A 15,245-nucleotide genomic window follows, 5' to 3' on the forward strand; every position below is an offset into this window, starting at 1 on the left:
TCAACAAATGTAGCAACCCTTCATACACAGTATTATATAGCAAGCTGAGGTCCCAGCACTGACCTCTGCAGCATACCACCCATTACATCTTGCCTACCAGAAAATGACCCATTTATGACTTCTTCTTAAAGAAGTTGTCTATGTGTGCTGTCTATCGCAGGCTATGGATAAGATAATAAATGGATATTTCACTTCAGTATTTACTGTGGAGAAAGACATGAAAGCTAGAGAAATTGGGAATTAAATAGTGATGTCCTGAAAAGAGTACACATTACAGAAAAAGGGGTGCTGGATGTATTAAAACAACATAAAAAGTCGATAAACCCCAGGAGCTGATAAAGCTACATAGAGGCATAGAGTCAGACAGCATGAAAACCAACCCTTTGGTCTAACTTGTCTGCGCTGACCGGGTATTTTAAACTGATCTAGTCCCACTTGCCAGCATTTGGTCCATATCTCTCCCTATAGCTCAAACTCTCCAATCGCAGGATTGCATCCCAGGACTTTGCATTATTCACAGCCATGTGTGAGGTACAAAAAGACTGGAGGGTGGCTAATGTGGTGCCATTATTTAAGAAAGGCTGCAAGGAAAAGCCGGAGAACTACAGATCAATGAGTCTGATGTCAGTGGTGGATAAGTTGTTGGAGGGAATTCTGAGAGATAGGATTTACGTGCATTTAGAAAGACAAGGACTGATTAGGGATAGTCAGCATGGCTTTCTGTGTGGGAGATTGTGTCTCACAAAATTGATTGAGTTTTTTGAAGAGATTACCATGAAGATAGATGAAGGCAGAGTGGGACATGTTGTGGACTGTAGCAAGACATTGAAAAGGGCCTGCATAGTAGACTGGTTAGTAAGGTTAGGTCACCTGGGATCCAGGAAGAGTTAGCCAGTTGTATACAAAATTGACTTGAGGATAGAAGATAGAGGGTGGTAGTTTATTATACTGGAGGTCTGTGACCAGCAAGTGCTACAAGGATTGGTGCTGGGTCTACTGTTGTTCATCATTTATATTAATAACTTGGATGTGAATATAGGAGGTATGGTTAGTAAGTTTGAGGATGACACCAAAATTGATGGTAATAGTGGACTGCGAAAAAGGTTATCTAAGAGTACCACGAGATCTTGTTCAGATGGACCAAATGGCAGATGAACTTTAATTTAGATAAATGTGAGGTGTTCCATTTGGGTAAGGCAAATCAGAGCAGGACCTACACGGTTAATGGTAGGGCCTTGGGAAGTGTTGTTGAAGAGGCTCCTAAGAATGCAGGCTCATAACTCCTTGAAACTGGTATCTCACGTAGATAGGTTGGTGAAGGCGGTGCTTGGTGTGTTTGCCTTCATCGGTCAGAACATTGAGTTGGGGTATCATGTTGCATCTGTACAAGACATTGGTAAAGCCACCTTTAGAATACTGCATACAATGCTGGTTGCCCTGCTATTGGAAGGATGTTGTTAAATTAGAAAGGGTACAGAAAATATTTAGAAGGGTGTTGTCAGGACTGGAGAGCTTGACTTTAGGGAGAGACTGAATAGGCTGGGACTTTTTTTCCTGAAGCTTCAGAGGCTCAGAGGTGACCTTATTGAGGTTTATAAAATAATGAGGGGCGTGAATAAGGTGAATAGTCAAGGTCTTTTGACCAGGGTAGGGGAGTTCAAACTAGAGGGCATATGTTTAAGGTGAGACAGAAAAGATTTAAAGGGGATCTGAGGGGCAGTTTTCTCGCACAGCGGGAATGAGCTGCCAAAGGAACTGGTGGAGACAGGTACAATTGCAACATTTAAAAGGCATCTGGATGGGTACATGAATAGGAAGGTTTTAGAAGGATATGGGACAAATTTTCACAAATGGGATTAAGTTCAGTTTAGGATGTCTAGTTACCATTGATGAGTTGGACCGAGGGGTCTGTTTGCGCTGTATGACTCTACTGCAATCAAAGTAAGGATTTCTTGAGGAGCAAGTGGTAACTTATATACTAAAAGACCACCTGCTTTAATCAATAATAACTTTAGTCAATTGGAAGCATTAACCAAGTAGTAAACCTCAAGCATGTGAAACATGTGAATTAGCTAAAAGCAGATAGTTTTGTACTTTGCAACAAGATTTCTAACACAACTAACAGTCTAAAGCTGCAAAGGGCTCCCTAACTGCCATAGGCAGCAGGATTTTTCAATACCTGTAGGAAAATTACAGAATTGTTACAGTGCAGAAAGCTGTTCAATCCCTCTTGCCTGCACTAGCTCTCTGACGAAGCACTATGATTTAGTGGCATTCACCTGCCTTTTCCCCATAGTCTGAAATATTGCTTTTATTTAATTAATCATCTGAAGCTCTCTTGAATATCTCAATTCTGCCTCCATCCCAATTCCAGGCAGTCCATTCCATACATTAACTACTCACTGAGTGTCAAATTTTTCTCATATCACATTTGCAAATTCCCTTATACCAGTGCCCTCTTGATTGTTTTATGAAAAGGACTGTTTTCTCCCTATCCACTCTGTTCATTCCCATCATGATTTTGAAAACCTCTACCAAATCTCCTCTTAGCCTTCTCCTCTCCAAGGACAATAATCCCAGCTTCTCCAATCTGTCCTCATAACTGGAAGCTTCTCATCACAGTCATTGTCATAAATGCCTTTGGCATTTTCTCTAATGCATTCACATCGTTCCTATATGTGGTGCCCAGGCTGAGATTGAACAAGTTCAGAATAACTGCTTTCTCCTATATTCTATGCTCTTTATTGATCAAGTCTAAGATGTCGTATAATGTACCAACTGCTCACTCTCCCTGTCCTGCCACCTTACAAACATATACTTCCAGGTCTCTCTGCTTCTGCAGAGCCTTTTAGGATAACACCTTTCATTTTAGACTGTATTCCTGTGTTCTTTTATCAAAGCATCACCTCACTCTTCTCTGCTAGTTCTCTCTCCACTCCAACTTGTCTTTGTCCTTTTGTGGTTTTACAGGTGTCCCCCTCACAGTTTACAACACTTCCAAGTTTCACATTCACAAACTTGGAGATGGACCTGTGTGACAGGAGCTAGATCATTAATATACATTAAGGTTGCCACAGCATCTCCGTACCAGAATGTAGTCCCACAAGAAACCTGCCGATGAATAAAAGTTCAAACATTCCAGCCGGTTTACTTGTTGCCATCAAAATGGATCCAATCAAAACAGGGATGTTAGTGAGTAAAAGTGTCCCTTTCCTGAAATATAGAAATGAGCTACAGTGAGTAGAATACAGGTTACTAAACATCAATTAAATACATATATTAAATACAAACAGTACAAAGGGACAGGCTGCTGTAGAACTGTTAGTTTGCTACTCTCCCACTTGCTCCACCTCACAGGCTCCAGGATGTGATTCACTAGGATGTACCCCTGTATGGTGGGACCATCTTATGAGCAAAGACTTGGGACTCACTAGAGATTAGAATAATGAGAGATGATCTCATTGAAACATATCGGATTCTTAAGGGGCTTGAGAGGGCAAATGCTGAGAGGGTGTTTCCCCTCATGGGAGAGTCTAGGACCAGAGGGCTTTGTATCAGAATAAATGAGTGCCAATTTAAGACAGAGGAGGGAAGGAATTTCTTCTCTCAGAAGGTTGAGTATCTTTGGAACTCCTTGTTTCAGAGAGCTGAGGAGGACAATCCTTGTGAATATTGAAGGCTGGGATAAATAGATTCTTGGGGATTCGGGCAGTCAAGGGTTATGGAGAAAAGGCAGGAAAATGGATGTAAGGGATGTGGACCAGCCATAATCCTATCAGGTGGTGATGCAAGCTCAAGAGGTTGAATGGTCAACTCTTGTTCCTATTCCTTATGGTCTTTGCTCAGGGCTACGTTCTCTTTTTACTGCTTTTTTTCTGATAAAAATTATTTTTCACTGGACGTGAGTCAAGTAGACCAGCATTAGTTGCTCTGAGGAGGTGACGGCAGGTCTTCTCCTTGATATAACTATATTTTATGTTTGAAGACAATAAAATCAGAGGGTTGAAGGATCTCAGAAGAGATATTGGATTATTAATAAGAGCAAGAAATAAAACCACCATGGACAGGTTGCACTTGATGTGGTCTGTCGAATCATAGTTTTGAAGTATAATAGAATTTATCACTGATTTCACCAAATCCAGACATAATTTGGGTCCAATCAGTAGTTGTATATCATAAAGTCATAAAGATGTATAGCACAGAAACAGACGCTTCAGTCCAACTTGTCCATGCCCACCAGAAATCCTAACCTAATCTAGTCTCCTTTGCCAGCACTTGGCCCATTTTCCTCTATCCCCTTCCTATCATATACCCATCTAGATGCCTTTTAAATGTTGGAATTGTACCAGCCTCCACCACTTCCTCTGGCAGCTCATTCCATACACACACCACTCTCTGCATGGAAAGGTTGCCCCTTAGGTCCTTTTTATATCTTTCCCCTCTCAAACTAAACCTATTCCCTCTAGTTCTGGACTACCCGACCCCAGGGAAAAGAGTTTGTCTATTTATCTTATCAACCCCCCTCATGATTTTATAAACCTCTATAAAGTCACCCCTCAGCCTCCAACGCTCCAGGGAAAACTGTCCCAGCCTATTCAGCCTCTCCCTATAGATCAAACCCTCCAACCCTGGCAACATTCTTGTAAATCTTTTCTGAACCCTTTCGAATTTTCACAACATTCTTCCTGTGGGAGGTGAGGCCAGAATTGCTCACAATATTCCAAAAGTAGCCTAATCAATGACTTGTACAGCCACAACATGATCTCCCAACTCTTGTACTCAATGCACTGACCAATAAAGAAAAGCATACCAAACGCCTTCTTCACTATCCGAACCACATGTGACTCCACTTCCAAGAAACTATGAACCTGTACTTTTTGAAGAAGTAAGAAGAGGACTGATGAGGGCAGGACAGTGGACATGATCTACATGGATTTCAGTAAGGTGGTCAATAAAGTTTCTCATGGTAGACTGGTTAGGCAAGGTTAGGTCAGTGTAGGCTACATTGTTAAGAGTAAACTTGGAGAGACTTACCGACCATATCTGACTGCCAGGTGTCCTCCAAGCCATGCCCCCAGAGATCCACCTAGTGTGAACATGGAAACAATTGCAGACCACAGAAATCGCAGCAAACCTCTATCCAGGTCGTCACTATATCGGATGTTCCATGTCTCATTGATGAATTTTTGGATATGCTGGGATTGTGACAGAATACACCCACTGAGAATAAGGTTTTCAGAGACCAATAACTATAATGTAGAGAAGATGCTTATAAAATGGCCCAACATTAATGCTTCATAACATTTCCGAGGATCACTCATTAAGGGAACTTTATATTTTTAATATCAGTAATCTCTTGTGCTTGAATAACACTGTATTAATAACAACTCAAAAGGCCCATTCTGTTAACAACTCTTGGCTTTCAATCTTGCTATTCTTAAGAACAATCCTGCATGAACAACAATCGACTGGAAAGCCCAGTACACCCAACCTGTGTCTTCCAACTGTGGTGGAAGTGGACAAAAAAAGGGAGCTGGAGAAAGCACAGCAGGTTAAGCAGCCTCAGAGGAGGGTGGGGGGGAAGGGAGTTGACGTTTCAGGTTGGAACCTTTCATCAGGACTCAGGGAGGGGAAGGGGGCTGAGAAATAAAAAAGGGGGGTGAGGCTGGGGGAAAGGTGAGTGGGATGGTGATAGAGGATGTCGGTAGGAGGTGGCTATGATTGGTCAGTGGGAAAGATGGAGCAGATAGGTGGGAAGGTAGACGGAGAGGTTGGGTCAAGTTAAGAGGGCAGGGTGGGCCTGCAATGAGGTGGGAGGAGGCAGTGTGGAGATTTGGAAGCTGGTGAATTCTATGTTAAGGTTTTATGGTTGTAAGCTCCCAAGATGGAAGATGAGGTGTTCTTCCTCCAGTTTGGGTGTGGCCTTGTTTTGACAGTGGAGGAGGCCCAGGATGGATATGTTGTCAAGGGAGTGGGAGGGGGTATTGAAATGACTGGCAAACGGGAGGTGGGGTTGATTAGAGCGTACGGACCATGAATGTTCCCTGAATCGATTCTGTAAGTTTGCGCCTGTCTCTCCAGCGTAGAGGCGAGCACATCAGGAGCAACGGATGCAACAAATCAGGTTAGAGGTAATGCACGTGAATCTCTGCCAGACTTGGAACATTTCTTTGGGGCCTTGTATGGAGGTGAGGGGGAGGTAAGTGGGGAAGTGTGGGGACAGGTTTTGCATCTCGTGTGGCCGCAGGGCAAGGTTCCAGGTATGATGGAGGGGTTGGTGGGGAGTGTGGACTTCACGAGGGAGTCACAGAGGGAACAGTCCCTGTGAAAAGCAGGATGGGGAAAAAATATCATTTTGGCTGTGGGGGTCATCCTGCAGATGGCAGAAGTGGTGGAGGGTGATGTGTTGGAGATTAGTGGGGTGCAACATGACTAGAGGACTCTATCCTTGTTTTAATTTAGAGGGGGATTGGTTGAGGGCAGAGGCGTGGGAAATTGAGGAGATGCAGTTGAGGGCATTGTTGATCATGGGGAATGGGAAATTACCGTCCTTGAAGTAGGAGGACATCTGGGACATCCTGGAGTGGAATTGCTCTTCCTGGGAACAGATACAGCGGAGGCAGAGGAATAGGGAATATGGGATCGCATTTTGAGAGGGGTAGGTCTGGTAGGAGGTGTAATCGAGGTAGCTGGTGGGTTTGAATTAGATGTTGGTGCTGAGTCGGCAATCAGAGATGGAGACAGAGAGGTCAAGGAAGGGGAGTAAAGTGTCAGAGATGGTCCAGGTGAATTTGAGTTTGGGGCGGAAGGTGTGGGTGAAGTGGATGAACTGTTTGAGCTCCTCATGGGAGCAAGAGGCAGCGCCAATACAGTCATCGATGTAGGGGAGCAAAAGGTGGGAAATGGTGCCTATGCAGCCGACGAAGAGGGGTCATCGCTCAGACCCAATGAGGGCACCCATGGACACCTCTCTGATCTAACTGTGATATTAACATATATGTTCCAGCATCTCACCCAAAGCCAGCTGCTGCCATGGGAGAAGGAAGGAAAGGTAACTGGGGAAATGGGGAAGACAACCTGGATCTTCTTTTGTTCAATGATCAGGGCTGACAGGCATTGGCTTAACTCCTCATGTGTAAAACAATACCTCCAATACAGCAGCACTCCCTCAGCACTGCACTGTACTGTCAGCTTTGTTCTCCATTTTCAAAGTGGAATTTGAACCCTTTTCACTCAAATCGAGCCAATGAGAAGTCAGTGAACTAACTGCACTTTGTGGATCTATGATGCATTTACTTCTACACAATAGGCTTTGGCATAACTGTAGCTCTCAAAGCTGATGGAACAAAGAGAGAGAAATCAGAGAGTGAATGATCCTTCAACAACACCAAGCCATTGATGAATCACTAACTCACTGCTCCATTTTGCATTTCAAATTGGAATTCAGATTAGTGTCCATGGGTTGCAATATCCCACTTGTGTTAAACCCTCTACTGGCCAGGCCCCAGACTGGAATCTAATCAAAGGATTGGAGTTGCTAATGTGCAGAGTCCCTTAAAAATGGAAGTCAATTACAGATTGGGATTTTATCAAGGGGATTCGGGACAATTATGTGTAGAATAACAGATACCCAGGAGTGAGCTGCAGACTGCAGTCAAATTGAGGGGATTGTTCAGAACATTGCAGCCAACTTATGCCCACCTCCAAATATGCTGATCAAGAGCCAAGGGCAGACTGAATAGCAACAGCTCCACAATCAGGTCAGATTTCACATCCTTAGACAGACAAGACAAAAATAGATTAAAGCCAGGACTCACCATGGTAGGAGCATTGATAATGGAAACATTGTATCCGTACTGAAAGGTTCCTCCGATCCCTGCGGAAAACACTGCCAGGAGAAGAGTGATAGATGGAAGCTGCAAGACAAAAAGTAAAGGCCGACAATTATTTTTACAATGCGGCACCATTCAAAGATTTTGTTTAGGGGATTGTGGGTGTTGTTGGCCAGGCCAGTATTCATTGGCCATCTCGAATGCTGAGTTGACTTCTTGAATCACTGCAATCCATTTGCTAGAGGGAGTTCCAGGATTTTGAACCTGTGACTCTGAAAGAACAGTGACATAGTTCTAAGTTCAGGATGGTGAGTAGCTTGGAGGGAATTCACAGGTTCTGTGCATCTGTTGCCCTTTTCTGTTTAGGTGGTGGCGGTTGTGGGTTTGGAAAGTGATGTCAGAGCAGCCTTGGTGAGTTACTGTAGTACATCTTATGGAATGGTACACAATCTTGTCACTACGCAATGATGATGGCAATACATGTTGAAGATGATGAAAGGGTTGCATATGAAGTGGGCTGCTTTGACCTGGATGGTGTGGAGCTACTTGAGTGTTGTTGGGGCTGCAGTCATCCAGGCAAGTGGGGACTACTCCATCACACTCCTTACTTGTGACTTGCAGATGATGGACAGATAGGCTTTGGGGAGTCGGGAGATGAATTATTTGCTGCAGATTCCTCGATTCTGACCTGTTCTTGTAGTCACAACATTTGTATGGCTGGTTCAGTTTATGGTATTATGTCCAGAATGGGGCCAGACAAATATTTTCAAAATTTGAAGGAGAATTTCAAAATGAACTATTGCTGTCCAAATCCCTACCAACTTTGACGTTAGTGTTCCAGATTGTTAACACTTCCAAGGATCCTAGCTCATGACCCAACCAGAAAGGCTTCATATAACTTCTGAAGAGATTAAAATGCGAGTGGTATTTGATTAATTACTAGTGCATGAAGCATTGAGGGGGAAAAATAATCAGCAGATTAGTATAATCCAATTCTCATTGATGTTTAGACAGATCCATTGAACAAGTTTACATCAGAACATAAATCAAGGGAAACAGATGATATAACCCCTTAAACCTGCTATATCCTTCAATACAATCTTAGTTGCTCTTTAAGCTTGGCAATTCTTTTCTATCAGTCAAGCCTATTTACTGCCATTGTCAGCAGTAGCTGTGATGGTAGATACACCTGAATATGACATCTCTTTATACAGTGATGGGTTGCAAAATTCTACCAAGCTCTCCATAGGATTGCTGCAATGACCCAGTGAAGGGGGTAAAAAAAAAACAAATCAAGGCCAGTTACTTAAATGTCATCCAGCAGTCATCAACATAATTGGAGGCAGTCGTCCAGACACATGCTACAAAGGGATATGACTGTCCCCCTTGTCACATGCAGTATTCCTAGGCACTGCCATTCAGGTAAGTGATCTTCACCCTCCAGACAGTGCATCTGCCTACCTGAAAGAAAAGTAAAATACTGTAAATCCTGATATAAAAACAACATATTGGAGGAACCCTGCAGGTCCTAAAGTCTCTTGGTGAGAGAAGAGTTAGTGTTGAGTCTAGTAAGGTTTTCCTTTAGAAGTAAAGGGGCCTGGAAAATTATGTATATTTTGTGTGGTTGACAATGGGAGAGGAAGATTGGTGGAACAGATTGTGAGGTTGCCCAGAGCAAAAGACCAAGTGGTTACTAATGGCCTTGAAGGAGAGATAGACAGAGACAAGTCCATAGAATAGAATCCCTATAGTGTGGAAACAGGCATCATTTAACTGGATAAGTCCACACCAACTCTCTGAAGAGCATCCCACCCTAGATCAGCCAACTAACTTATCCCTGTAACCCTATATTGCCATGGCCAATCCACCTAATTTACACTTCCATGGACACTGTGGACATTTTAGCATGGCCAATCCATGTTACCTGCACATCTTTGGACTGTGGGAGGAAACTGGAACACCCAGAGGAAACCCCCACAGACGCAGGGAGAATATCTGTGTGGAGTTGGCACAGTCACCTGAGGCTGGAATTGAACCCAGCTCCCTGGTGCTATGAGGCAGCAGTGCTAACCACTGAGCCACCGTGCCACTCTGAAGGAAGAGCAAAAGAGTGAGAAAAGAGAGAGAGAGAGATGTGAAATGAGAATAAATGTAGGTATGAAAAGGAGAAAAATGAGTATGCTGTCTCGAGAGCCAAGTCAACAACACAACTATGGGGTGGCGGGTGGGGTTTGGGGTTTGGTGTGAGAAAATTGGGGCACAGAAGTCGTACTCTGAAGTTCTGGAATTCAATATTGAATGCTAGAGGCTGTAAAATGCCGAAGCATAAAGTGAGGTGCTGACCTTGAAGCTTGTGTTGTGCTTTGTTGGAACACGGCAGTAGGCTCAAGACAGAAAAGGCATGAGAGCGAGAGTGTTTATTGAAATGCTGAGCAACTGGAAGGCCAGAGTCATTCCTACAGACAGTGCAGAGGTGTTCTATAAAGTGGGTTACCCAGTGTAAAGGACACCAAATAGTGAGCAGTGAATGCAGTAGACTAGATTGAAAACAGTATAAATAAAATGTTGCTTCACTTGCAGAAGAGTGTGGGGCCTTGGACAAAGCAAAGGGAGGAGGTGAGTTACACCTTCTGCGACTGCATAGGAAGGTGCCATGGAGGAGTGTGGAAGTGTTAGGTGTGATGGAAGTGTGGACCAGGGTGTCCCAGAAGGAACAGTCCCTGTAGAATGCTGACAGTGGAGGGGAGGGGAAAATGCATTTGATAGCAGTATCCTACTGGAGGTGCTGCGAATGGCTGAGGATGATGCTTTGAATGTGGAGACTCGTGGTGTAGATGGGGAGGAAGAGGAAAACCTTATCATTGCTCAGGGAGGAAGGGGAAGAGTGACGGCAGAAGTACAAGAGACGGGTCAGCCTGGGTTGAGGGTCCTCTCAGCCATGGGTGGTGGCAGTGGTGGTGGGGGGGAAGGGGAAGGTGAAATCCTTGGTTGAAGAGAAAGGAGGCCATGTTGGCACCTTCATTCACATACATCTCGACCACTCCTTAAACACTATTAAGAACATTTGTGGCTCCCTCACAGTCTGTCCCATTTACTTTTATTCCTGTCAGCAGTATAAAAATCACCATTTCCAAACCCCTTGGAGTGTGGAAGGAGAATCATCTTGGCCTCCAACCATTAACTGTTTCTCTCTCCATGCTGGCTGCTGGACTTGCTGAGTTTCTCTGGCACCTTCTGCTTTACTGCAGCTACCTTGGCCTACCAATCCTGTTGCCCATTCCCTGCAGGCCTGTAGGCAGCAGCAGGTTGCACACCAGTACTGGACCACAGGACATACTTGTGGCTGACCAGCTACCCTCCCAAATCCTCCTGACTGAAGAAGCCTCCTCCAGAATGCACACTACCCAAGGAGGAGTGGACAGTGATCTAAGGAGGTGCAATGCTGGAGTATACAAACCTGATTGCAGCACGATCTGAATGCCCCATCCTTGAGAACCTCATGCTGGTTCAGAATCAAAGTTAACCAGTGGTGAAACTCTCCCACAATCAGTATCAGAGCTCTCAGCAGAATGCAGCCACAAATCCTGCTTTATCCTTTTTATACACCACTGATACACAACCTTGTGACTGGTGTGACTCTCTCCAAAACATTTTATCGCAATAAAATAATGCCACTGGAAATGTAAAATTCAAATGTATTTCTTTAGCTTCACAGATTGTTAATTTATTTAAAAAATAACAGTGGTGGGCTGCCAATTCCTGAAGAAGGGCTCATGCCCGAAACGTCGATTCTCCTGCTCCTTGGATGCTGCCTGACCTGCTGCGCTTTTCCAGCAACACATTTTCAGCTCTGATCTCCAGCATCTGCAGTCCTCACTTTCTCCTGCCAATTGCATTACCTAACATCTATGTTATCAGAGACCAGTGTGATAACATTGGGTTTCACATAGTATTACCACAGTGCAGTTTACAAAGACTCCAGAGATAGATGGTCTTTATTTGCAAGGATAGAACACACTCGCACAGAAGCTTACTTTAGAATAACAGAAAAAGTAATTTGACAAAGGAAAACCACTGGCACATAACTCTCTAAACGTTCATGATCAAGACCATTCTGTGGCAGTCAAACTTTAATATTAAGTCGGCATAAAACAAAAGCACCATTTTACACAAGACCGATCTTAGTTTGGGATTCCTCCAAATGTGGTGGATGATAGAAATGGCATAATGAGGACTCCCAGCTTTAACACCTGGTATATTTACTTTAGTGAAAGGATGACTTGAAAATGAATATTTACTTAGATAGATTATTTGCCAGAATGGTCACTAACTGGAGGATGCTGGACTCAAAATAATTGAGATGACAAACACTGAAAACAGGGAGGAAGAGTGAGTGACATGGCGAGTTTTGACCCGAAATGCATTGGTTGAATGGGTGGAGGAGGCAGCTGCATAACTTTCAAATTGGATAAATATTTAAAAGAGAAATATTTGCTGTGTTACCGGGAAAGAGCAGTGGAATAGGACAAATTGGATAACTCATTCAAAGAAACACAATGAGCTTTATAACTTCTTTCTGCATTGGGCTGTTCTGTGATTAGGTTTCTGTGTCAAATCAAAGGACTGTGGTAAATAGTCTTGAGCATAGAAGTGAAAGCTTAAAGCTTAAAAACAATGCAGGACAGTTACCAGGAGTTCAGGTTACTGCAGCAACTTGTACCTTGACAAGCCCGCAGTCAAGCAGAGTTACAGATAATGATGGCAGAGGACACAAATTGTTTTTCAATTTGCATATTGACCAGGAAGCTCTTCTGCTCTGCCCACATGTTGGGGATGATTTGCAGATTTACACTGTGATGAAGAATGCATCTTCCTTGTTCATCAAGTCCTGGCATGGGACTTTGAATCTTAGAATCCCTACACTGTGGAAGCAAGCCATTCAGCCCACTGAGTCCACATTGATTCTGAAGAGAATCCCACCCATCCCGCCCTATCCCTGAACTTTCCATGGCTACCCACCTAGCTTGGACATCCCTGGGGCAAGTAAACATGGCCAATTCACCTAACCTGCACATCATTGGACTGTGGGATGAAACTGGAGCACCTGGAGGAAACCCACGCAGACACAAAGAGAACGTGCAAGCTCCACACAGACAGTCATCCAAGGCTGGAATTGAACCCGGGTCCTGGCACTATGAGGGAAGCAGTGCTAACCACTGATCCACCGTGCTGACTTGAACCTAGAGTGCCAGGCTCATAAGCAGGGACTTAACCCACTGCTCCTCAGAATCACACATACAAGGACTGAAGGGGTTAAATCATGAGGGTAGGTCATATAGGTGAGACTTGTACTCCCTACAGTATAGAAGATCAAGGAGTGACGTATTTGATGGTTTCAACCTAATTAAAAGAACTGATGGCGTACAAGGACAGACATGGTTTCCGCTGGCGGAGAATTTTGAACCAAGGAGCATAGCCTTAATATTACAACTGTGCCATTCGCTGTGTGGGGAGGGAAACAAAGTGGGGTAAGAATCTAGCGCTGCTGAGATCAATTGAAATTTTCAAAACTAAGATGAGAGGTAAGGCTTAAAGATAGAAAAGAGGCATGATCTAAATGAACAGCAGAACAAGGTTGAATACACCTACTCCTGTTCGCAATCTCTCAGTTTAATAGAATTCAGAACTTAAAAAGGTAATGCAAAAGCACCTATCCCAGAGGAGAGATGAGACCGGAGGTTAGTATTTTTCCCCAAATGATTGAGAAGTGAGATTGAGTGGGATGTGTTCACAAAATAAAGCACTTCAGCAACTTACACCTCACCAAGGGTTTTAGAGTCTGCGCTTTAATAGGTTGGGAGAAGTGTATTTGGAGTTTTATGAGAAAAATACAATAACAGTCCCACTGTCTTTAATTGGAAGGTTGAGATCCAAAGGAGGGCTGCTACTTCACCAATTGATTCTCTGATTGTAGGTGTAGGCAGTATAGGTATACATTAGAATTGGGTTTATTATCACGTATACTCAAGTGACAGATGATCAGGAGTACAGTGAAAAGTGCACAATGTCAGCAACACATGGCGCCATCTTAGGTACAAAAAAAAGAAAATAAAGAAAAAACGTTACGCGACATCACAGATAGACATAGTATGAGTTAGGAAAATAAGAAATACAACTAAAAAGATAGACATGATAGTCTTTTTATAATGACTTCCACATGGCAGTGTTTTGTAGAGGAATAAAGTTAAAAATCACACAACACCAGGTTATAGTCCAACAGGTTTAATTGGAAGCACACTAGCTTTCGGAGCGACGCTCCTTCATTAGGTGATTGTGGAAGGCTCGATCGTAACATAGAATTTATAGCAAAAATTTGCAGTGTGATGTAACTGAAATTATACATTGAAGAATTGATTGTCTGTTAAGCCTTTCATCTGTTAGAATACAGTGATAGTTTCACTTCTTTCATGTGTAAATCACAAAACACTTTTTTTAAAAGTTGCATTCTCGGTTTAGCTGTTAACAATGGTGATAGCTAGACAATATGTTGAAAGTGTTAGCCCCCTGTACTATAACCTGGTGTTATGTGATTTTTAACTTTGTACACCCCAGTCCAACACCGGCATCTCCGAATCGTAGAGGAATAAGACAGTGTTATTTTCTGGGTCTGTAGATTGTGAAGGAGCAAAAATGGCCCTTAGTAGAGTGATATGCGCTTCTTGTCAGATGTGGGAGTTTAAAGAGAGTTTAAGAGTTACTGCGGATTATATCTGCCATAAATGCTGCTGGTTGCGAATCTTATCAGATCGAATGGATCGGTTGGAGACACAGAAGCAATGAGGAATTTGCAACAGCAAAAGTATGTGATGGATGGCAGTTATAGGAAGGGGGGAAAGTCTCAGATACAGTCACAAAGATGGGCTAACTCCAGGACAGGTAAGAGAGGTAGGTACCTAGCGCAGGAGTCTTCTGTGGATATACCCATTTCAAACAGGTATGCTGTTTTGGAAAATGTAGGTGATGGAATCTCAGGGGAATGTAGCACGAACAGCCAAGTTTCTGGTAATGAGACTGGCTCTAATGCAACGAAGGGTATGTCGGCTTCCAAGAGATCAATTGTGTTAGGGGATTCTCTAGTCCAAGGTACAGACAGACGTTTCTGTGGCCAGCAGAGAAAAATCAGAATGGTGTGTTGCTTTCCTGGTGCCAGGATCAAGGATGACTCAGAGAGGGTGCAAAATGTTCTCACAGAGGAGAGGGGCCAGCAAGAGATCATTGTCTACATTGGAACCAACGACATAGGAAGGAAAAAGGTTGAGATTCTGAAGGGAGATTACAGAGAGTTAGGCAGGAATTTAAAAAGGAGGTCCTCAAGGGTAGTAATATCTGGATTACTCCTGGTGCTACAAGCTA

General features: G+C 43.5%; 1 protein-coding gene across 1 annotated transcript in view; it reads right to left on the reverse strand.

Moving 5' to 3' along the window:
• Nucleotides 1-15,245, reverse strand: part of slc2a11b (solute carrier family 2 member 11b) — a 50,429-nt gene that overhangs the window by 24,156 nt on the left and 11,028 nt on the right. Inside the window, exons 2-4 of the mRNA XM_043715976.1 lie at nucleotides 7,818-7,916; nucleotides 5,035-5,195; nucleotides 3,089-3,213 (exon numbers count right to left, since the gene is read on the reverse strand). Coding sequence (XP_043571911.1) covers nucleotides 3,089-3,213; nucleotides 5,035-5,195; nucleotides 7,818-7,916 — 385 coding nt within the window. The remainder of the gene's footprint in view (nucleotides 1-3,088; nucleotides 3,214-5,034; nucleotides 5,196-7,817; nucleotides 7,917-15,245) is intronic.

The sequence above is a fragment of the Chiloscyllium plagiosum genome, chromosome 25 (genome assembly GCF_004010195.1).
Source record: "Chiloscyllium plagiosum isolate BGI_BamShark_2017 chromosome 25, ASM401019v2, whole genome shotgun sequence".
NCBI classification, from domain to species: domain Eukaryota; kingdom Metazoa; phylum Chordata; class Chondrichthyes; order Orectolobiformes; family Hemiscylliidae; genus Chiloscyllium; species Chiloscyllium plagiosum.